At 31.8% G+C, this 25,393-nt stretch overlaps 1 protein-coding gene across 2 annotated transcripts in view; it reads right to left on the bottom strand.

The window, feature by feature from the left end:
- The window catches only part of CSMD3 (CUB and Sushi multiple domains 3), a 1,174,336-nt gene that overhangs the window by 695,701 nt on the left and 453,242 nt on the right, over window positions 1-25,393 (bottom strand). The window contains exon 7 of one of the 2 annotated variants that reach the window (XM_072734032.1): window positions 10,471-10,782. The exons of the other annotated variant lie outside the window; for it this stretch is intronic. Within the exon in view, the coding sequence (XP_072590133.1) occupies window positions 10,471-10,782 (312 nt within the window). The remainder of the gene's footprint in view (window positions 1-10,470; window positions 10,783-25,393) is intronic. 2 annotated transcript variants of the gene reach the window in all.

The raw sequence follows: 25,393 nt of genomic DNA, 5'->3' as shown, positions 1-25,393 counted from the left end.
TGAAGCACTAGATTCTATCAACAGACTCCCTTATTCTCTGGAGAATTCCACCAGGATGGAAGGAGAGAGGAAAGTTAAAACATAATTATTCTGCAGGGTCTCACACCATTACTTTGACTAGAGTTGACTAGGACCCTAACTGAAGGTCACTAGTTTTTTCATACCAGTCTGATATACACATCTCTGTCCAACATCTCCCTCCTCTCATCCCACTGTGTCAGCAATGCTGAGTCCTAACTGCTACTACTCTGCAATATAACACAATCTCTCGTGGTTTCTTTATATTCACTAATTTAGAAACAATTCCTTTATAAGTAAATCCTCCTTGAATTAGCCCATGTTCTACTGTTTCCCAATGGACTCTGATGGATATACCACTCGTACATGAAAATCATTAGAGATATGCACTAAACATCTCTTAATGTAACATATTAAGAGTGTTACATGTGTAAGTATAACCACTTTTGGACTTCAAAAGGTAATTTTTAAGTAAAAATATGGGTGACTGTTGCTCATAATTCTACCATTAGTTGCTTACTTAAATCCTAGGGATTTGAGTTTTGAAGATATAGGTCATGTATTTACTCTCTTTTCTAGCAACTTCTTTGCTCTGCCCCAGAAACAAAGACAGTTCACAAGGATAGGGTAGATAAAAAGATAAGTGAATTTCTGTACTAGAGAGTAACTGTTTTAAGAGTAAACTGGCAAAAACAAAAATATGAGGTAACTAGAAACCCAAGATTGAATGCAATACATTACTTTGGTATAACTACACGAAATCTGTATGGAGAGTGTTAAAAAATTGCATATATTAATTGTTACCATAATTCTCTATCAATATTGCATTAAACTATTTATATTTATTTCTATGAAAATAACCTACCTATGAGATTTAAAATTCTATGTTAATTATTTTAATTTGTTCACATATCTTTACCTTAAATAATTTTTACATTCCTAGAGTGTATTTTATTCCTATACAGGCTCCAGAAGTGGGCAGTATCAGTTATTGATTGTGATCTAAGTCACAGGCACTCTATGCCTACTGCTTTTTAAACCACAAAATATCTACTCTAAATAGGTTTATTATCCTCCTTTCCACAGATGTAAAATGTAAAGTGCTGAGTAGATTCCCCAAGGTTACACAGATGTTAGTTAAATATGTTCATTCAATTGATTCTGATACTTCAATCCTAGTGTCTATACCACCACCTGACTATGAATAACATATTCCATATATTTAATCAAAACTCTCACGTGTATATTCCAGAAAATCAGAAATAGATGGGATTAGTATATCCTATCCTCATTTATTTTTTTAATGCGAAGCTTATCATATAAAATATAAGTGATCAACAATATAAAGCCTGTTTTACTTTAATATGAAGTAGAATTGGCTTGATTAACTTAATATTGAATACAGATATTGATTATTTATTGATAGTGCCAACTATAATCCCATGGCTTGAAGCATCTTAATACTTTATTTTGAAAGTGTGAACAGATGAATAAAAAAAGGTATAGCACAAGCCAACTGCGATATGAAATTCAAATCATCCTGTAATCTTTTTAGTAAAACCATCTTTGGCTACATTCCTTTCTAATAGAAAGTTCAGAAGAGTTGATAAACTTTTTTTTTATTAATGTGAGACTTAAAAATGAAAAGTTTCTAACCTCTTGGTGATCTCGAGAAAAATCAATCTAGAAATTTGTCACTTTAATCCCACTTGATATTGAGGAAGAAATGCCATTTGAAGAATATTTTAAACAAAGAAAAATCAAGCATCCACACTAAAAAGCAATAGCCCATAATTTAGAATATAAATGATGTAATTGTGAAGAGAAAAATATGCAATGCACCCCAAACCTAATACCATGCTGTTCTGCCATATATGAAGGTTCTTCTCTTCCTAAAATTGTAAAACTTAATTGTGTGACTTCACTCTGTGCACAGCAGGGCAGCCATATGCTCTAGAAAACTACATGCAAGGGAAGCAGCTTGTTGCAAAAATGGGTGAAAATGCCCTGAAATAATTCTGAACAAGATAAAAATGTCTCTAACATAGGACCATTTCTTCATACTCCAAAAGGCAGAGGAGTCCACTTTGGCACAAATTTTGAGCACAAATAGAAAGTCTAGCCCCTTCAAAATATTTTAACAAGGGAAAAGATTTAAGTCAGAATAATCACATTTACTGTGACCATCATTCATAGGTAATGGGGGAAATCAGTGACACACAAAACCATTTTCATCTCCAATCTTTAGGCTTTCCTTTTTAATCAATGTAGTATATATTTTCTTCCCTTGTTTGCCCAGTCTATAAAAATGAGAAATAGTGTGTTATATAAAGAATAAGCTACCAAGATATATGATTAACAATTACTGATTAGCATAACAATGGGGTGGAAAATCTGAAAATAATTATGAAGACCATTGTTTCGAGGTGATCATTCCGATTAATGGGAAAAGATATATGCCTCCCAAAATCTACTGAAAGGAAATCAAAAACAAAGGGTCATCAATAGTTCTTAAAATCTCTGCAAAGGAATAATTAAAAAGCATGGCTTGTGGTATGGCATTGGAGAAAAATGTTAAAACAGTACTTTGCAAATTTATCAGTTGTGAAAAAAATAAGTTTTTATTGCTTAATTTTGTCATAAATATCTTCAGGCATTCACAGTATTTTTATCTAATGTCTTTTTAAAATACATAAGCCTATTACCAAGTAAATTCTAACACTTTATTTTTTCTCTTCTTTCTCCCTAAGAGCAACTTACTCAAGAAAATATAAAAGAATTAGAAATGTAAAAATATATTTACTGGAGTGAATAATATAGTTTTGACAATATTACAAATGTGATGAAATGAGGTAATGAAATAGAAAATGAGGATGATAATAAATAATTATGTATTTAAATAATATGTACACTTCTAGACATGGATTTTTAAACTGCTACAAATATCAACACTGAACACAGTTTTTCACAAAATAACATAATTAGGAAAAGTCAAGAGAACAATGAAAAAAACAAAAAATGACAAAATATTGATAAAGCATGCAAAGTCAATAATTATATATAGTACACTCACCTAAATATTAACAATTCCCTATCTGTTAAACATATATCTAGTTGACCAATATCAAAGTTCTACCATAAAAAATCAATAACATAAGAAATGAAAGTATATTACAGGAATCATGTGTAACCACATAATTTTTTAAGAGTTACAAATTCTCTAATCTGCCATTATTTATGCTAAACATGCATGAAAATCAGTACATCACTTAGTCTTAAAGAAAGACCAGGGAATTCAAGCAGGCAAATGCAACTTTGCCATTTATATAAAGTAGAAGATAATGCTTAATTATTCAATCATGAAAAGTTTTGATTTGGTAATTCAATTTTGTATCTTTTCTTTCAGCAGTTTGCTTCCACTTATCAATTAGCCTTTCAGAGACTTGAAACATGATAAGAAAGGGAGACTCATTTTTATGTTTTTTTTTTCTTTCTGTTATTTGGTAACACACTTTAAAAAAATCCTTTCAAGGTATAGAATTTAGCATAAAAATGAAAATAGGTGAGTTAAAACTTGACAAGGAAATGCTTTCATCATTTATCCATACAGTCATTGATCTTTCAAGTGAAATCAGTACTAATATAATCAGCTCAGTCGATCTCAAGAGTTGACAGAGTTTACTGTTGTCATTAAGGTTGACCCAGGAAATTCACCTGCCCTAGCGTAACCCTTCCGCTCAGGAAATTCCCACCACTAGAGTCATTATTACAGACTGAAAATATAAATTTTGCTATACTTTCTGAGATAGTTGATCAACATTGTGAAGATTTCAAGTGGAGAACGTGATCTCCTAGGGAGTGGACAGAGAGCAGGTACTGTTTGACAAGTATCACTCTCTCTTCACGATAACATCCTCATGTTAAGTCTTGCATTCAGTGTATCAACACAACCTGTAGTCTCGTTAGGGGTGCAGAACTTCAGATCCCACCCAATCCAACCAAATCACAATCTGCATTTAAACGAGACTACCAGGTGATTTGTATTCACATTGAAGTTTGGGAAGCAGAATCTAAGACTTCAACTCCCAGTCTCTATCAACTGTTATTTGCATCTCTGCATACATTAGTAATCTGTCTGCCTATTCCTTTTTTTTTTCTTTAATATCTTGTTGAAATAACATCTTAAAGAAAGTTACATACTTTTCTGCTAAAGACCACTAGTGGCTCCTGTCTCACTTAGGTTTAAATAAAACTCTTAACCTCATCCTCAGAGCCTACATGATCTGTGGTTTCTATCAGTTTCCTGTCTCATCTCAACCCCTCTCCTCCTTGGCCACTGAATTCCGGCACACTGGGCTTTCTTTTTCTCAAGCAAAGCTTCTAACTAGTTGTTTTTTCTACCTGATATGCTTTCTCCTGTGATCCTAGCATGGCTGTCTTCTTCCATATTATTTAGGTCCATTTAATGTTTACCTCCTCAAAATGGCCTTTCCTGCCCTTCCAAACAAAGGTAGTCACCCATATATCATGTAGCCTGTTTTAATTTTCTGCTCCATCCTTGCTACAGTCAGGTAAGGTAGGTTTTTGTTTATTTGCATTTTGTCTTTTTCTTTTCACTCGAATATAAACTCAATGAAGCAGGGTCTACTCATTTTTGTTCAATGTTGTTTACTCAAAAACTGGAAGAAATTCTGGTGGTGTAAGTAAGTCAGTAAACATTTGTTGAAGATGGAGGGAAGGGAGAGAAGGGAAGGGAGGAAAGGGAAGGGAAGGGAAGGGAAGGGAAGGGAAGGGAAGGGAAGGGAAGGAAGATTGTTGAAGAAAAGAAGTGAGAAAAGAAACTGATTGAAAGAAAGAGATGAAGGAGGAAAAAAGCCAGAAAGAAAATACAAAAAGGAAGGAAGGAAGGAAGGAAGGAAGGAAGGAAGGAAGGAAGGAAAGAAAGAAAGAAAGAAAGAAAGAAAGAAAGAAAGAAAGAAAGAAAAAAGAAGATGAGATCCTGAAGAAAGTAACTGTCATCTTAAACACCAAAAAAGCTAGAATTAGATCCTCAAATGGAGAGTTTTTTAAGAATTTAAGGCATAGAGGTAGGCATTGTTTTCTGGGAGAAACATATATGCGGCCAAGTTATTGAAATAAGGAGAGAACCAATCTCTAACTTCCTCGATATTAGTGCTGGCCACATTTATGGTTGTTTTAACATTGGCTACATAATTTGATAACCATAAAAATAAGTCCATGTTAATTCAAACATCAAGTGGAAAAAGATGATAATAAATACATTTAATTAATATTTATTTGGATAGTTTATTATAGACAGGATTACGAGGGAGAGTAACAATCATATTATGGATATACTCTTTGATACTTAAATGCTTTATAAAGACTAATTTGTCCATAAGGCTATGCTTGAATATCTTATTAGTGATTTGGAAATTTACTGTTTCCTGAAATGCACAATCTATATTTGAACAAAACTCAATGTTAGAAGTCTTATTTTTCATTGTATCTCCCTGTGATTCCATACAAGTTCTACAACCTATGGCTGAAGAGGTTTTATCTCTCTTACATATAACACATCACATATTTGAAGATAGTTATAACTCATCCCCAGTCATACTCACTCTATCGCAATTCCTTCTTTTATGTGTGATAGATAATTTTCCTCTGCAGTTGTATCCCTACACCTTTTCCTTTAAAAATGAAGGCCATATTTTACTTCTTTTGAGTTCATCCCATGATTAGCAAAGAGATGATATGTTCAATAAAACCCAAATATTTGATGGACATATATCAGTATCCATAAAGATCTAAGTAACCATCCATAATTAACTTCCTCATTGTGCTATTGCTTATGAAGGTTTTTTTTTTTAAAGAAATGCCTTAGATTTACAAATTTACAGTCTATAAAAACTATTAATAGAATTTTTGAAAACAGTATCAGTTGCTTGCAAGCTGCTTAAAATATTTTTCGTGTGGCCCAGTAGCCTATTAGTAGAAGGCACACTGTAGGCATCCAGAAACTATTACTTCAATACAATAAAATTTCTGTTAGATTACAGTTTGTTTGTTTTTTTTGAACAAAGTTGTTATATATCACAGAATTTGACATCTGAATTAACTAGAAATTTCAGTTTGTCTGATAGTCTGTTTTCCCTTTTATGTTAAGCAAAGTAAATGTTAAGATGAGCTAATTTCAAAAAAATATTGCTTATGATAAAAATGAAAAAATACTGCTTTTGTTTAGATTAAAACTGCTGACCTAAAATGAAGTTTTATGCTGAATTAACCATTCTTACCTTAAAGGTGAAAATAATAAAGACTTTTAGTCAAAAGCTCATGATTAAAATAAGTTTTCTTTTAGGCTCCTGTTATAAAGAGGGGGGGACCTACATCACATTCAATTTTAGTAAAACATAATTTCATATTACTTTGTAAACCAAACTAATGCTCTGCTTGATCCTATTGACACGCTTAAATATATTATTAACATATATGGAAGAATTGACTACACTATGTCAAAATAAACAGCAGCAATAGCTTTAAAATGCTCATAACACATTTGACTCCACAACATGTTATAATCATCTAAGGTAATATTCCACTAGGAAAAATGATAAAAGGCAATTTATAATTATATACTGATATATAGTAACTCTTCCAGAAGAATATATCCACATTTTATACTTGAAAACAGCAACTACCAAGGTTGCTCATTAACAGCTGACAGAACTTGCCTGCATATTGAAAAAAAGAGAAATATTCTAAAATATAAAAGAAAAAACAATGTTAAATTATGTGGAGAAAACACTTTTTAATGATTATTTTTTAAATAGTGTGACTATGAACTTCTTGAGGAAGAAAATCCAATTGTGTTTATCACCTAATAACTAAAGTTAATCTCATCTAATACAAGGCTTTGGCTACATTAGATCCTTATAAATCTTGAATAAATGAAAGAATGAATAAATACTAATCTAGCAATATGAACTAGATTTTCATACATTCTCTGCCAGAGCACAATTTTCTTTACAAAATAATGATGTTATATTAGATTAATCTGAGATATTCTAGATAATTCTGAAATACATAATTGCAGAAGCACAGGACACTCTACTTGTAATATTATTACACAGGCCCTGTTATTTTAAGTCAACTTTGAGTTGAAATCTCTTAGGGCTATAATATTGAACTATAGAGTTTAGGGATTATTAGAAAAGGTGTTTTTATGATTATGACAAAATGAAGTAGTTATCTTGAACACTGAAATACATAGGTATTTGAGTATATTGAAAATTATAATATTAAAAATTATAATTTCAAGACTTATAAGAAATTTAGGTGAATGCTTTAGCTGGTCATATTGTGAATACTCATGCATTAGTTTAGCAAATATGATTTAAGTCTGTCTATGGTTCAAAAGCTATTCTAGGCACTGAGAATGCAACATGAACCAGACCCACATACTCTTTACCTCATAGAGATAAATTTTATAGGATAAACCATAGGGCTAATGATTACAAGTGCAGGAAGAGTACAGGGACCAATGGTGAGTTATAATAGAAAAGCCTAACTTTCCCGGAGGTGACAATTTAAGCTAAAATTTCAAAAAGGAATTAGAATGATCTGGCTGAAAGGATGGAATGAATAGTTCATAAAGATGTATTCAAGTAGGAAAGAACATGGTGTGTTTGGTTGGCAAAATAAAATAATCTATGTTTGGCCAAAAAACTAGACTGACTGTGAGAGTCATACTGGATGAATTTAGAGATATGGACAGAAGCTAGATCATGGACTCTCCTGTGGGTCATCACCAAATCTTGGTTTTATTTCTAAGGTCATTTAGAAGCCACTGGAATCTTTAAAGCAGTGTTGTGATGTGATCAGATTTAAAAAGCAATTGTCACTACATTGTGGACCATGGAATAGAAGAACAAAAACTAATTTGTTTTCTCTAAAATATCTAGGAAACTATAGAATTAGCTTTGCATTATGTTTACTGACTCATTTAAAATATGAATTAAACATCTCACTATCTGCATATACTCCATAACTCTTTGAGTATTCTAATCAGCTATGAGCTTTACAAAATTTTCCCTGTACCATCAGACAGGTTTCTCTACATCTCTGACTCTATCTCAATCTCTTGAAGTAGAGGGTCATATATTATCTTCATTTTCTTGAACAGACCCTGGTATTATTAGGCATTCAAGAATGTCTGGTGAGCTGGAACTGTTTTTATAAACAATACTGCTTTGATGTCAGCTGATTCAAATTTAGAAATTTGGCCCTGCTAAGAGTCAAGTTTTTGAAGTCATTTTATGTCTGAAAATACAGTTAAATATTGAGTGTTTTCAAATACATTAATAGACATAGGATGATAGGTCTCTTTTATTTCTAATATTGACATTTTTAACCCAAGATATTCTATGTTTGTGTCTCAAATGGAATAACTAGCTATCTGAAATCAATGAAATGGTAGATTACTGAAGGAGTCAGAAGGATCAATTCTAATTAAAATAGAGATTTGATAAAAGTATAATAACTTAAGTCACTGAAAAAATAATGAATGTACCGTTTAGAATGTTTCCCATACACATAACTTAAATATAAGTAACTGAGAAATATTTATTTCAAAAGTAGATGGCACTACCAAATGGCAATTATATTCAGAAACACTATTTTTGAAAGAATATGGGAAAGGTTGAAACATGTGTAAGCTCTAAAATAGAGTTAGGAGATTATGACAATTGAGAAAATTTGAGCAACTTGGAATTTACCAAGGAAATGATATACTTAATTAAAATTTACTTGAAATTAGTTCAAAATTTCAGACCAATTTTCAAATCACTTTACCGAATTTAATAATTGACTACTATTTATTCTCTTTTCAATTTGAATTATTTTTCCTACTTCTATAAAATATTAATTTATAACCCCAGAATTTCTCACATCACTTGATGGCAAACTTTGGCTAAAGCAGTGTTTGTATTATTACTTAATTTATATAATAAAAATATGTCTAATAATTACCCGTCTTTTATTCAATGTGTTAGAGTAATTTGTCAATGTTAGCTCATGCAATTTTCCAAAGAGAATGCAAAGCCTGAATAGAAGAAGGGCCTTTTCTTAATATTTTAATGATATTTACACCTTAAAAAATTTCCTGGTACTAAGGAAAAGTGGTCTACTTTATTAAGCAAATAGTCAATTTTATCATGATGTCTATATTCTTAGCAGTGGAAATATAGTAAGAACGTGAATAGAGAAGCAGGGTGATCTTGATTTAATTCTTTACAGGGGACTACTCCATGTTAAGAATTCATTTTAGGATGCTTCTTAAAGAGAACTAAAGTAACTTCAGTATGAATTGTGATGGACATGAGCTTCTGAGATGCATCTGTATGATTTTCAACTAGCTTATATAAGGATGTTTTGATTTTTCTCCATCGTGTACTCTAAGCACAGAACGCCTGCCATTACTTACATCATGCTCTCTATAAACCATGCCCAATCACACTACATAAACCATATCCAGTTTGGAGAATATATGATGATGAGTTGGAAATAGAGTTGGAATAGGTATTCTGCACTTGAAACATGTTCAATTAATTAATATTTCCACTGATGCATATATCAATATAAATTAAGGCCCTTTATTTTTTGACACTACACTGACTTTTTTTCATGATCTGCTCAGTGAAACTTGCTACCAAGAAATGGAAAAATACACTTGCTACACTTCCTAGTTTTGTAAAAGATAGACATATTAATTAACTAGAAAATTACTAATATATTATTTGGCCTTGTGGTATGTTTTTCTATAAAAATCAGAAAGTTAATGGATATTTAAACTTGAATCTGAATGAATGGCTTTTTCAAAATGACAAATCTCAGTACAGTCATATAGCTCAGGCAATAGGTAATTTAGATATAGAAGAGCAAGCTTTATAAAATAATCACCAGACAGAATGTTCCTATTTGCCCAAATTATCTATTTTCTTAATTGTTAAATAGCATCTGTGTAACATAAAAGATTCATGCAAATACTGAAAATTACTACATAGGATAAATCATCCCTGTGTAAATATGTACACTTATTAATAGAAACTGCCTATTTTATTTTCAAATTATTTAAACATCATAACTAGCATATAATATGCAATAGATATTTAGTACTTATTTTTATTATCTCTTTTATGCATTCTGTCTTTCTATTTTTACCCCCGCCCCCACCCAATATTTGCATTTCACTTCAATTTTTTTTTTAATTTTTGTGCTTTCAATTATTCAGGTTTTGGCTATAACTATCTATATTTTTCATCCACCTTAAACTTTTTCTTTTGCTTCCTACATCTTGGCTCTCTTTCAGCTCATTCTCTAATTAGAATCATTACCAAAATATAGCTTTGGCTGTAACTAAATGGGCACAAGTAAAATAACATCCAATACCTCTATGAGTAACAACTGCAAGCTCTTTAGTTCTTTCTATCTGTTCAGCATTTCTTGGTCTTCTCCTTGTACTTTGTGTATCTGCTTGATGAGGAGAGAGCCCGTCCTTGGACGTGTTGGGGTCCAGACCTGAATTTCTGAGATTCGTAACTTGCACTCGCTGTTCCTCGGAAAGTCTATGGATGGTGACAGCTGTAACACTGGATACAGTAACATCTGCAGATGTGCTAGCAACAGCAAAAGCACCAGTGGCAGTCCTGTTATGCTCCTCTAACTCACCAGTGGAGGTAGTGTGGGTCAATGTAGAAGAACCTGTGGGACACAGTAGCACTAGATGCTAACTTTTTCTTTTAAATTGTGTTTATTTTTTCTGATAAGTTTAATAAGTTATATTCCCTTCTATTACTTTAAGGATAATCAACATGAAGAGGCAAAACACAAACACGCCACTAAAATGTGAAGTAACCAGATCTGAGGATTGCTTTGTATTAATCAACCTATGAATAGATATCACACATCAATATACCACATTTTAAAGGTAACACATTAGAAGGGAAAAGGCGAAAGAATAAACCCACTATGTGGCCCTGAATCAATCTTTGTTATTTATCTACAGATGAATATTAGCAACAAATGCCTGGCAAGTGACAAATTTTGACAGAATGGGTAACTGTGTAACCACACTTTTCTCAAAAGTATGCTTTGAATAGTCTGTGCCATATCTCTTCATAATTTCTGGGAAAAATATCAAAAATTTCTATTCTAAGATAAGCAAGTGAAGGAGAATTTAAAATCAAAGCCAAAATTAAAACAAAATGATTAAAAAAATAAAACTCTGAAATAACTATTCTATGTAAATGCCTATCTTAACCTTACTTGCCAGAAAGCAGCCAACATGATAAAATATTCAATGTCATGAGCTATATATGCTTTAGGCTTCAGTGGGTTGTTTTCCGAAGTTGGGTAATTTTTTTTGCTATTTTAAAGTAAAACTTGAGTTTAACCAATTTTCAACTAATTAAACAATAATTGTATTTAGAAATGATTGAAAATTAACCAATAATTTGGAATCTGTATTCATAAACAACTAGCTTTAATAAGTGGTTGAGGATTTCCAAATATCTCATAAGCATTTCACGGTATATATTTCTCTACATTCTTAACTTTATTAAGGTTACATGGTAATTTAAAAATAGATTTTAAAGGTGCCAAATTGGGCTTTTCTTTTTCCTTTGACTTAAATCTTTTTAAAAGATTGTCTATAGTAGTACATAATTATTATAAAATGAAAAAAGTAACCTAATAATAAAAGTATGAAATGGAACAAAGATATTTTCAAAAGGATCTTGACATCTAAACTGCTTAACAAGAAAAAATACTGAATGTTGGAAATATAGATACTAATTAGGAATAATCATCAGGTCCTGGTTAGAAGATGTGTGAGTATTTTTCAAGGCCAATGAGTGGTATGTTTTCATATATCTGCCTTCTGCCTTCTCATAAACTTCATATTGGAATTCTGTCCACAATGTATAATTAGATATTATAGACAAAAATACTTAAGTATATTTTAACCATTCTGCAAGAGGAAAATAATCACTTAATGTGATTTGAGCATGCTCTACCTTTTTTTTTTTTTTTTTTTTTTTTTTTGGTCTTCTCTTTGGCTAGTAGGGCCAGTAATTTTATTTTCTGCTTTAAAGTAAAAAAGGAAGCCAAACATGGGGTCCTCTCATTCATAAGCAAGCAAAGGGACACATGTCTGATACTAATTCTGCCAGCCTAAATTGTTATACTTTGGTTTAATTTGATCGAGAAATTCAAATGATTTAAATGATTATATTTGGGCAGCCTGGGTGGCTCAACAGTTTAGCGCCGCCTTCAGCCCAAGGCCTGATACTGGAGACCCGGCATCGAGTCCCACATCGGGCTCCCAGCATGGAGCCTGCTTCTCCCTCTGCCTGTGTCTCTGCCTCTCTCTCTCTCTCTGTCTCTCATGAATAAGTAAATAAAATCTTAAAAAATAATAAAATAAGTGATTGTATTTTAAGAGGTCTACGGGTAAATGAGTTATGACAATTATGAGATTATTTTAAAGGCTTTTAATATATTTTAAAACGGTCGAAAAAAGTTGCTATTGAAAGTTATCCAAATCATTTTATCAAGATCACGATCTCCTAAATCCATGTTGGTTATGCAAATTGGCCAGTAACATTTACTAAGCTAATATTTAGTAAGATTTTTCTTTAATCACATGATTAAGCAATAACTATGCTAATAATACTAACATTTGGTAAATAACCCCATAGTAAATCAGACATTTGAAATATCCATGTGCTTGTTACTATAAAAACAATGAACTGATCCATATGATTCACCTGGGGAATCAAACGGCATGTTCCACTTCTAGAAAGGAAGTATAAAATTGGGGAGGATAGAACACTAATACTTTAAAACTTTCCTTAACTGTATTATAATTCCCAGGCATTCAGTTTTAGTTTAAGGAAGGAAACTACTTAACTATAAACATATGTTGTGAAATACAATCTAAAAGTTTGAAAAATAATAGAATTTGTACTCTATCTCAAATCTCAATGTTCTGATCTTACTCCAAGGAGTAAACTGAATAGCTATTTATTGTATTTGATCACTGAAGTCATTAACAATTAATCCTAAATAATCTCTATTTGGTCAATAATATGGGTTATATTAAATAACTCAATAGATAAATAATCTCAATTTATAAGGGTCAATAATTCTGGGATAATTCTTGGGAATGTGTCTAGTTTGCTTCTACAACCAATCCAAGACCTACAGACCAATTCCGAATGGGCATTTTCTTAAAGACAACAGGATGAGTACGGGTCCTGACCAAATATGAGAGTTAGAACTGATTTTTCTTAGCCTTTAGATCCAGGATTTGCTGGGGATCCCTGGGTGGCTCAGTGATTTAGCACCTGTCTTCCGCCCAGGTTGTGATCCTGGAGTTTCAGGATTGAGTCCCACATCAGGCTCCCTGCATGGAGCCTGCTTCTCCATCTGCCTGTGTCTCTGCCTCTCTCTCTCTCTCTCCCTCTCTCTCTCTCTGAGTCTTTCATGAGTAAATAAATAAAATATTTTAAAAAAGATCCAGAATTTGCTAGCAATTCCAATCTTAAAATTTTCAGTAATAGAATCTACTTTTGGCTAATGGTGGTGGTAATTCAGTACTACCTTCTTAACCGGATACAGAACAAGTTGTAGTGTTGGAATGAAGTACTGAAAAGCAATTTATTTAACAATCATAGTGCAACTAGATATATATTTCAACCAGCTATTTTGCTAACTAGTTGTTATGTTTCATGTATATTTTGTGTTCATATTCTTTCTTCCCCATACTAGAATGCAAGCGCTCTAAAGGCTGAGATTTTTGTTATTCTATTCTATTCTATTCACAGCATCTAGAACAGTGCCTGGTACATAGTAGATGCTCAAGAAATAGTCATCAAAAGAATAATAAATGAATAACGTTAATAATAATGCTAAAATAATATTAACAATAATAAATTTCATAAACCAAATATGATTATAATTTTACTATGGAAAAGTCATATTTCAAACATATAATGTTGAAGAGAAGTTCTAAGGTGAGGAAAACTGACAATTTTGTTTTTAACTTTCAAGACAAGAACACCTGGGTGGCTCAGTGGTTGAGTGTCTGCCTTTAGCTCAGGGCATGATTCCAGAGTCCTGAAATCGAGTCCTATATGAGGCTGCCTGCATGAAGCCTGCTTCGCTCTCTGCCTATGTCTCTGACTCTATCTCTCTGGTGTCTTCCATAAATAAATACAATCTTAAAAAAAAAAAAAACTTTCAAAGACATCATTTTGAAAAAGTGTGGAATCTGAAGATTTATTTGCGTGAGAGTTACTTGAAGATTTGTGTCATAATTCCCAAACCTTAAAAGTACACAATGTTCACGTGAATTTGGTTTACTTAGAATGTTCAAATTTCTGTAGAGTGAAAAGTAGTCATATCTTATAATAGCAAAAGACAGAAGTGCATCTAAATGTAATTAAATATGTTTGATATATAAAATAGAATAACTTCTATAAAAATAACATTGATTTCCTTTATAAGGCAATAAAATCATCCATCAACATAAAGTTATATCATATATAACCATTTAATCTAAAATGTAGACCAATTTAGCATACTGGTTTTGGTACCACTTTAAATTGGCAGTGTTTGAAACACAGATTTTTAAATTGTCAAAATGCACCATTTACCATTTAACAGTTTAAAAACACTCAACGTTTTTGCATACATACTGTTTTATGAGGTAATTGCCAATGTTGGAAAAAGCCTTAGGATTATGCATAGCAACAATCCATTATTAAATATATTATATTGCTAATTCAATATTAAAATATATTTTGTTTTCTTTTAAAAATTTAAGTATGCTACACAATTAAGAGAACATTATCTTTAATAGCACAGTATTAAATGCATGTGTTACACAACATACAACCGAAATTAAGGAAGAAAATGTACATCAGAAGATCCATTCTTCATTTGAAATCAAATTATGTATACAAGTTGTGTTTTCACAATTAGATTATCCTGCCATTAAATTGCTTGAGATATATTTAAAAATTAGATGTTTACAATATAAACACATGTTTAAGGTATATTTTATTAATATTCCTTTTAAAACATTTCTCAATATAACAAAAATAAAATGAAATGGTTTACATATATAAGCATGCTTCTATAAATCATAACTATATGTCATCTTTGGAACTATGATAATGGAAAATGACATATGTTACACATGTAAATAGGCAAATTTATTTAACAGTAATCCTTACAATATGGAATTTGGATTATATTATGTATCATAATGAAAATTATATTTTTGAAGGCTTTCTTAGTTCAACAATATATCTTCAAGAGACTAAGAATAATTTATATAAAGCCATTTTTAATCATGTTATTTAGATAATCTAACAAATGAAAACTAATTTCATAATTGATTTTAATCTATGATCAAATTTATCCTTACAGATTTTTAAAACAATTTTGTGCCACTGTACTTCGTAATTATTGTCTAACTCATCACAGAATTGAAGAACAGAATATGTTGCTAGAGATACGAGCAGATGGCCCAATATGTTCAGAGCTATGTAAGTACATGTTAAAGATAATTACAGATTCAGAGAAGTGGCTTTTAGATATTTATGTTTGGCATGTTATTTTATATAAAGAATATATTCTGTTCCATTAACTTTAGTATTTCAAGTGAAACATTTGAATGAGTTTAATTAACAAAATAATTATAAGTGAATAATTTTGTGGCATTACGATATATAATGAAAAAAATGCAATAAACATTTAACATGAAAACATGCAAAAGGAAAAATATACAAAATAACATCAAAATAAAATCTAAATACAACTAATGCAACAATTATATTTGGGACGTTATTTAGATAATCTATAAATTTTAGCATATATATTTTAATGTATATGTTGTAGTTCTTTAATATTACTTGGATAAAACTTAAAAACATGTCAATAAGTGAGGTAACTCTTGAAAATTAATTGCAGTATGTGGGAATGAGGTAAAACAAAGCCACTGCTTTGTTACTTTCTATAATTTTCAGGAAGCATAATGTTTTTTGGTACATAACCTAGGTATTTTACACATTATTAATTCCAGTATGCTAAAATCTACATAGTTTAGTATTTTACAGTACAAATTAGGGAATGAATTTATACTATGAATATTCAACTTAGAAAATAGATGGGTAAACTGAGAGAATTTTAAGTGAAACAATCCTGAAAAAAAAAGTTTTTAATGTAATTTTAAAGAACGGGTCTATATTAGTCTGATAGTTTTTATTTTAAATTAATATGCTGCATTTATATTGAGATTACATAAGATTATGATCTTAAAATATCTAATTAAATTAAAAAAATATACTCTTGATTATAAGATGCACCTCTAAGGAAAAAAAAAGTATTCTACCAAATTCAACTATGACATGACAATACAAAAACCCTGTCATATGTATTCAGATTTCTGAGATGTTAAAATGTGAAAAGATAATTGATCTTCATAGAATTAAAAAGAAATCGATATTTCAAGTAACTGATTTTTCTATGTTGACAAATTAATTTAATTAGGCGTGTACTAATTTAAAAATGGAATTGAAACTTTAAATATAAATTGTTTCTGAATTGAATATATGTTTGTGTTTCTATTTATATATTTTAATTCAAATTTGTAAGCATTAAATCGGGAAGTTAATATTAAATTTTGCAAATGGATTTGTTATTGTTTATCAGGTACAAGATATCAGGCTGATTTAATATGCAAACTAAGTGAATAAATATTTGCAATCTAAGCTGAAACTGATGATAGCAAGATTTAATGATACATCTACTAAATTAACATTTACTGTGAGTAAATAAACAATTAAATTAAAACAAATATCCATCAATATATTTACTAGTGTCAGGTTGTTTACATGCAAGATAAAAATCCCATATTCTGAATTGTTTGAACCGTTGATAAATTCACATGCCAAGCAACCATAAATACCTTTATCTAAATGAAATATAGCAAATATCATAAGTTTTAGAAAGTATATGGAGAGTACTGTATAGGGCAACCATGACAAAACTATATATAAAATATATTTGTGATAAATATATTACATATATATATTGTAGATCTCTGAATGTTACACTAAGTATCACAGTTTTGTTATAAAAATGTGAGAGAATAGACATTTCATTTCTTAATACTAAAAATAAAGAGCATGGTAGGGAAAACTTAAGTTTTGAAGATATTCTCTCTCTTAAAAGACCATTTCTTGCAGCATTAGTTGATGAAAGTTGCAGAATAAAATTTTCTTATCATTTATTCCTTTTCAAACATATTGGAAGTCTCAACTATGTGTAGTGGTGGATCGTAGGGGTCATTTCTTAATGTACTCAACCACAAACACACACACACACCACTCGTAGGAATAAATATCCACAAAATACAAACTGAAATCTTTGGCACAACTGAGTGTAATATTCTTCCATAAGGTCACAATACTGACAATAAAACTCAAAAGACCTGGGTTTCAAAATGAAATCAATGTCACCCTTGCCACATTTCATGAGAATATGAGAAAGGGACAGATTGTCCCTCCACACCTTCCTAAAACCATCTAGAATCTTGAATTTTTAGGCTTCACTCTTGCAGCAGCTCTTATCTCTCAGCTAAAGTAGAAGTATTTATCATTCAACAAACAAAATGTAACTTAACACACACTTGTTTAATTTCCTTCCACACCAAATTTTATGGAATAGCTGCCAGTTCCCTTGGAAGATTTAAAGGTGCTATTAAGAAAAATGAATACTAATATTTTCTATTCCAAAGTATTACATCAGGAATTCCTTCACTTTCAGAGCCTTGCTGTCTGTGATATTTGATATGTATTAATAACTTTTTGAAGGTAGAAAGCATGTCTCAAATATATGCATCCACACTTCCCCTTGAATGTTTAATGAGTTTGAGAGAAGAATGAACAGGGCTAAATATACTACTTTAATTTCTAATATATATTATATATATGTATAATATGTATATTACATATATAAATATATGTACTTATTGAGTGTCAAAGGTATTTCTGAGGATATAAGAAATTGAACCTGGGATGCCTGGGTGGCTCAGTAGTTGAGCGTCTGCCTTTGGCTCAGGGCATGATCCCCCATCTGGCTCCCTGCAAGGAGCCTGCTTTTCCCTCTGCCTATGTCTCTGCCTCTGTCTCTGTGTCTTTCATGAATAAATAAATACAATCTTAAAAAAAGAAATTGATTCTGTTCAGATGTGTTCAAACAATATAAAAACATTCCATTATAACAGAACTGCAATTTTTATGGTATATGATAGAAAAGAGAGGAAGAACCATGAAAAACATGTAAGTTACTCCTTCATTTGTGTTTTCTCAAATGGGGTTAGCATTTCCCTTCTTTTCTGTTTTCCAGCCCCCTTTTCACCCCTTAAAAAATATCTTATAATAATGATATTTGGCATAGTGAAGGAGAAAGGAGAGAAGTAAGGACAAGGAAATGGCGAAGTTACCCTTTCTACTATCATGGTTAAAAGGAAAACTAAGAGGCTTACTTCTGACCCACCATGTCTCTGACTCCTTCTCACCTTGACTATCTGACCTTGTCCATGTTTGTCCTCTATTTCCTTCTATAATGGCTTCTAGTTCACAGAGGGTGGATATCCTTCATTTTCCATTAATTTTAAGTGTTCCTCTTTTCCTAAAGCCTAAAGTACAAAGTTTATATAACACTAGTTTTATATTTGTGATATGATTTAGAGGGAACCAAGGAGCTATCCTTACCCCAACATTTTTCTCATGTACCCCAATAGTACTGATAGATGCTCTCTGGCATCTATCAGTACTATTACTGTACACTATTACTAACACTATCTGTGTTAGTTACTGCCTCTCAAGATTTTCCTCTTAAAATCTACACAAATACATTTCTGGTTGAGAGAACACATACTAGAGTAATTGCTTTACTATTCAGTTTGAATTAGTTTATTGTAAAGTCTTCTCAAAATAAGTAATAGAGACACTTTTAGAAACGTGTTTTTGAGGAGTGTGAAGCTTGCAGATCAGTGAATGCTCCTGCTTGAGGCATTTACCATAAATTGATACCTGGTCTCATGTGATTGTTATATGATTAGAAGAAATGGGTTCATTACTAACAAGTGGGGTATAAGGGAGGTGTGGGCGGGTAGGAAAGGGCTGACATTATGAAGAAAAGACCATTATAGTGTTGATTGTTGAAAGGTTGCTGAGCAACTGGTGAGTATCTGCATAATATGTTAAAGTAGAGCAGCCTAATAAGAAACTGAAGCCAAGAAAGGTCTTATTTTCCTACATCATACACTTTGTAAGACACTTTTTATTCTATAGCAACTAATTAATTAGTAGCAGAAGTGATTTGCTTAAAAATAAATGCCAATCTTTGCTGAGAAAAGTTGCATGTTGGAGGATAAAAAAACCTTCAGAAATAGTAAGAACCTGTAGAGTTTATCTTCAAAGGCTACCATTAACCAAAAAGGCACATATATTACACATTAAATATTGGGGTATTATGTATAATTATGTTAGGATATTTAAAATATGTATTTCCATATGGAAAGGTAAAATTTTATATTCCTTCATGTAATTACTCTGCTAAGTTCCTTTTTTAATTTTCTCACCAAGAATACATTTTATTTCAAGACAGTATGAAAACACTATCTCTTAATATCATCAATGAAATGAAGGTATGAATACTATAACAATGATAGCTAAAAAACAATGATGTCTGAATTTTACATTTATACTTGGTTTCAAATATATTTTAGTTCTTTAGTTTAATTATGGAAAAAAGATGTATTAAAGCTGAGAGATAAAATGTGGACAACTGACTTAGGAGGACCTCAAAAATCATCTATTCTAACATTGTGACATATGGTCAACTCTCTTTGACACTTTCTACTCTAAGGGTAGAAAGTTTGATCCTCTGGGTGATATATATCAGAAGGTTAATTAGAGCTTCCTTCACTCAAATCTTCCCTGGGGAAGAGAAACATAAGTTTGTATTTTAAATACAAAAGAATCCCATCTCTTTTAGAGCAGAAGTTACTTGGAAAGACAGGAAAATTAAGAAAAAATACGAACAAAGAGATTCGGCAAGAGACTTGTGCTTTTACATTTTTTGTAGATATTGGAAAAATAAATTTTATCTCAAATTTATTCTAGAGAAAGTAAATGTTATTTATTTACTTAATGAATCTTTCTATTCTTCGTTATTTCTATACCAAAGAAAGTGAGGATATTTTTCCCTTTTCTATGTTGCATTAGCATTTCAAATATCTGGCTTTAAAACCTGAGACATGCTATCTTCCTTTTCTCTACTCTTTTATTTTTCACATACATGAATTAAATGACTCCTGTGCATCAAGCACAAATACAACCCCCCAACACACAAACACACATGCACTCTTCTCTGTCTCACATGGATTCCATCCCTGCTTTGCAAATGAGCAATCATGGATTTAAAAAGTCAGAGCCATGTCATATGTTCAATGAAAGACACAGGGAGAGCTATGAAAATACAGCTGTAAAGCCATTGGCTATGCTTCCAAAATGGGAAAAACATTCTAGTGGAAAAGACATTTGAAGGATGTGGAATCAGAGAATAGCCTAGTCAGAGGTAACAAACAGCTTAGGAAAAAGGTGTGGCAGGGGAAAATGCAAGACATGCTCAGGCAATTGCAAATTATTTGGTATGGCAGGAATGAAAAGAGAGTAATAGCAGATTTGGTAGGCAGACACCAGTGCTTGAAGATCCAAGAAATTTCGACTGGAAAACGTAATTTTGAAAGGCTAAGGCATCACTGAAGAATATTAAGCAGATGACTGACGGGAAAGATTGACACATTAGAAGGACTGTAAATGCTGTAATGTGTAGAAGATGTTAGAATTAATACGGACGAAAGGCAGGACAACTATTTAGCTGACTCCACCATATGTCCATGAGCCCTGGAAATAGAGTTGCTAAACTTAGTAAATAAAAATATGGGACGCGGGGATCCCTGGGTGGCACAGCGGTTTGGCGCCTGCCTTTGGCCCAGGGCGCGATCCTGGAGACCCGGGATCGAATCCCACGTCAGGCTCCCGGTGCATGGAGCCTGCTTCTCCCTCTGCCTGTGTCTCTGCCTCTCTCTCTCTCTCTCTCTCTCTCTCTCTGTGACTATCATAAATAAATAAATAAATAAATAAATAAATAAATAAATAAATAAATAAAATTTAAAAAAAAATAAAATAAAAAAATAAAAATATGGGACGCTAACTTGAATTTGAATGTCAGATAAACATTTTTTCCCCTATAAGGATGTTCTGTGCAACACTTTTGGCAGAGTTATAGTAAAAACTATCCACTATTTTTCTGAAATTCAAAATCAAACAAGAATCCTGGATATTATCTGGAAACTCTACTTTGAAAACAATTCTGTCTTACAATCTCTGAAAATGTTCTGTGTACCACACAAGTAAAAAATATTAATAAATATTAATCAATTAAATTTGACTGATTTGACTGATTTGACTGATCCTATGAAAACATGGAATGTAGGAGTAGGCATGACAAGGTAATAAGAACATCTAGACAAAATTCATACGACCATCTTTTTATGAAATGAAAAGTAAAAGGCAGACAAGTTGACTGAGCTGTGCTAGGACCTTTTATTCTCTTTTTATTTAAACTCTACATTTTGTTTTTAGTATTAAAAATAGCTAATATATTAGCTCTTTCTATTCTGTACTTGAAAAAATAATATTGAGAATTAAATCTATAGATGATTCACTCAAAACGTTGCCAGCTTTCATATTATGCTTCAAGCCAAAGAAACCTGAACTGAAGATATTTACGGCAAGAACTTAATGGACATTGAATTGTATCCAAGCAAAAAAAAAAAAAAAAAAAAAAAGAATTGTATCCGAGCACTAAAAATGGCAATGAATGCTGAATAAAGACATCATCCTCAAATGATCAAGTAAGACTTTTTGACCTGTTAGTCTTTTCTCATCCTTGTTTTCTTCTATGATAGAAAGTATAAAATGAAAGTAGAAAATTCAATTATCTCTCTGTCCTTATACTCTTACATATATATGAATATATATATATATTTGAAATTTACATATATATGAGTATTTACAAACACTATATATATGCATATGTATATATAGAGAGAAAAACCATATATAAATATTATGTATTTCTAATTCTATAGAGACACGCATAGACAGTATATCTATCTATCTATCTATCTATCTATCTATATATATACATATCTATATGCTGTAAATTCTGAAAAAGGTTTCTAGAGTAAGGATGTTCTAATTCATCAAGATTGCATACATTTGATTGGCAGACTTTCTGATGAAAAAAGTTAATTAAAACAAAGGAAGATTTCTTACCTAAATTAAAGTCGTTTTAAACGTCTGAACGTTTTATATCTAACCAGATGATTTTGGTATACTGTAACTGCAATATGTCAAAGGTAATAATATGGATATCCAAAAGTTCTGAAATACATTTTTTACTTTTATAAGAGTGATGGAAACTTGCTTTTCTCACTTCTAGGGTGGTGTCTTTGTATCTCCCCAAATTTCTGAACACAGTCGATTAGCACATTATAAACATATTTGCATTCTAATATGTTTAAATGACTAGATAACAGAACAACTTAAAGAAACATGTTATAAAGAGCATGGCCAATTACTGAGTACTAAATATGTTCTAGACAACCATTATCAGCTTATTTCATCCTCAAAAGTACCTGTAAGCTGAGGCTATTAAAGCTCAAAGCAGCTTAAAACAAACTGGCTCACTTGGCAGGTAAACTGGGAGCTGGGATTTGGACCTCAAATGTACAATCAATCCCAAAATCACAATCCTAACTCCTGTGACATAGATACATCTCTATTTGGCCTCCTCAATATATCATAGCATATAAACACTTGTGTCTGAATCAACATGTAAGTTATTTATTTATGCTTTATTTTCATTGTGTTTCTTCCCCATCACCTGCTTCTGCAACACCTATCTTTTTCTAGGTCCTTCTTGCAATTCTCTTGCCTCAGAGGAGGATGGTTCTGTAGGGCTAAATGGGAAATTTGCTCTAAGATCTCTCCAAAGAATTTTCATCTTTGGCTAAGATTCTCATCTCAGGCTTGTCAAAAGAACTGCAGAATAATTTTCTTTCAAGGGAAATGTGGGTTTAAACAGTAACTGGGTGCCTTTCTCCCCATTGTCCATACACTGCAAAGGCCTTTTTAATTCTAGTGCAACACAAGGGAAGAAGGAAGTGCCAATGTTTCTTCTACCCTCCCTCCATGATGACCTGGACAGGATTTTCCTTCTGTTGGGCATAATGGTGGCTCTCAAATTCATTTGAGTTTAAAAGAACAGAGTGACATTTCTTGCCCACTCAAGTCTGTGGATAAATTTCATACCTTTCACTTGCAAATATAGCCAAAATGCATACCACGCTCCAATGGCCTGTCTTGTCATTGTCCTTAATTTCAACTTGATATATGATGCCTCTGTGTTCTGTTTCCTCCTTTAATCATGAGAGTGTTTCCTCATAAAACCACTCTTATTAATCATTTAACTTATCTTTAAAAAATATCTGCTGCTTAATAGTTAAAAGACTCACATTATTATCCCTGAGGCTTCTTACCATGTTGCTAAATTGGATTTTTTTTTTAAGCATGAACAAAGCTTCTGCAAATTTCTGGGTCTAACTCTCACCTACAAGGACTTCTCCAATCTTCAGAATATTTTATGGAAGGTACACTTTTTTTTCCTCAGTCCTGCATAAATTGTATTATTCAAAAAGAGTAGATGCTTGTCTATAAAGACTTGTCCCATAAAACCCAGGAATCAATTAGTTTTCAGCAACTATTCCTTGACGATTCAAAGTCCTATTAATCACAGCCTCTAACAATTACCAATCGTTTACTTCCAGTAAGTTCCATGATGAACATGTTACATTTAATCTCTGTAAATCATAGGTGGTAGATTTTTTTGGTAGATTATAATTCATATAGTCAAGGGTAAATACCTTGATTAAGGCTATTCACTCATATATTCAACTCATGTATTTATTTAACAAGAATTTATTGAGTACCCATTCCATGCCAGGCACTGAATGATCCAGAGGTCAGTAGCAGACAGTATGTTTCCTAAAAGAGATTATATTCAAGTAAGGGAGACAAATAATGTATCTATTTATTTTAATAGCTGATGGGGAAGCACAGAGTGACATTTGAGCTAAAACCTTAAAAAAATGAAATAGTGAAATATAAAAATAAAATACCTGAGTGATGTAGCACTTTTATCCAGACTGCCAGGTTCTATAGCTTGTATTGTTAATTTCAGTGATATACTGCTTCCTATACAGTTATGACTTAGGCATTTCACTTTATTTCTCTGTAACTATGTTCCATGGTCTCTTGTGCTCTATATTTCTATGAAGTAATATGTATTTTTATTCAATATAATATCATATTTTGATAATAAAATTTAAATATGTGAATTCCACATCATGAATAAAATTTAATAGCATCACTATTTTTGTTTTATTCAATATATACATATATATTAGATGTCTACTTGTCACTGTTACATGACAGGATACAATGGTGAGGGAGAGAGATGTTGGAAGTAGAGAAACAAGAAAAAACAAAACAAAACAAAATGACTACACTATGTTAGTGTGTTACATTAATGTGGCCACAAATTCTTTGCAACTCCTTCTATCAAGAAGCAGAGGCTATTTTTTCACCCCTTGGATTTAGCCTGTCTTCTTGACTAGCTATGATCAACAGAGTATAGCAAAAGTGCAACTGTGTACTTGGGATATTTCTCTGAGACTGTCATGTAAGGAAATATATCTAGCCTATCAGAAGACGAAGGGCACAGGAGGGGAACTGAAGTGCTCCAGCTGACAGTACTGAGTGAGGCCATATTGGGCCTTGTGACCCAGTCAACTCTCCAGCATAACACAGCTACGTAGGCAAGCCGAGAGGCAGGCTAACAAGGAACAAAATTATGAATGTATATTTACAGGTTTTAAACCTGTAAAACTTGGAGTAGCTTTTCCAAGCCATGGTTAACTGAAACAATTAGTAAAATGCAGAATATTATAGGAATATATAATAGAAACACTAATCTGGTTTTGGAGGTGACTCAATAAAGAGAAGCTTCCTGAAGGAAATGTTCAAATAAGAAAGCTGAATAGAGCTTCCAAAGTGAAGAGAAAGGAAAGAGATGGTCCAGAGGAGTGTCTACATGGATAAAAGCC

This window comes from Vulpes vulpes, chromosome 13 (assembly GCF_048418805.1).
Source record: "Vulpes vulpes isolate BD-2025 chromosome 13, VulVul3, whole genome shotgun sequence".
Lineage (NCBI taxonomy): Eukaryota > Metazoa > Chordata > Mammalia > Carnivora > Canidae > Vulpes > Vulpes vulpes.
The sequence above is the reverse complement of the archived record's forward strand: the minus strand, read 5'-3'. Positions and strand labels throughout refer to the sequence as shown.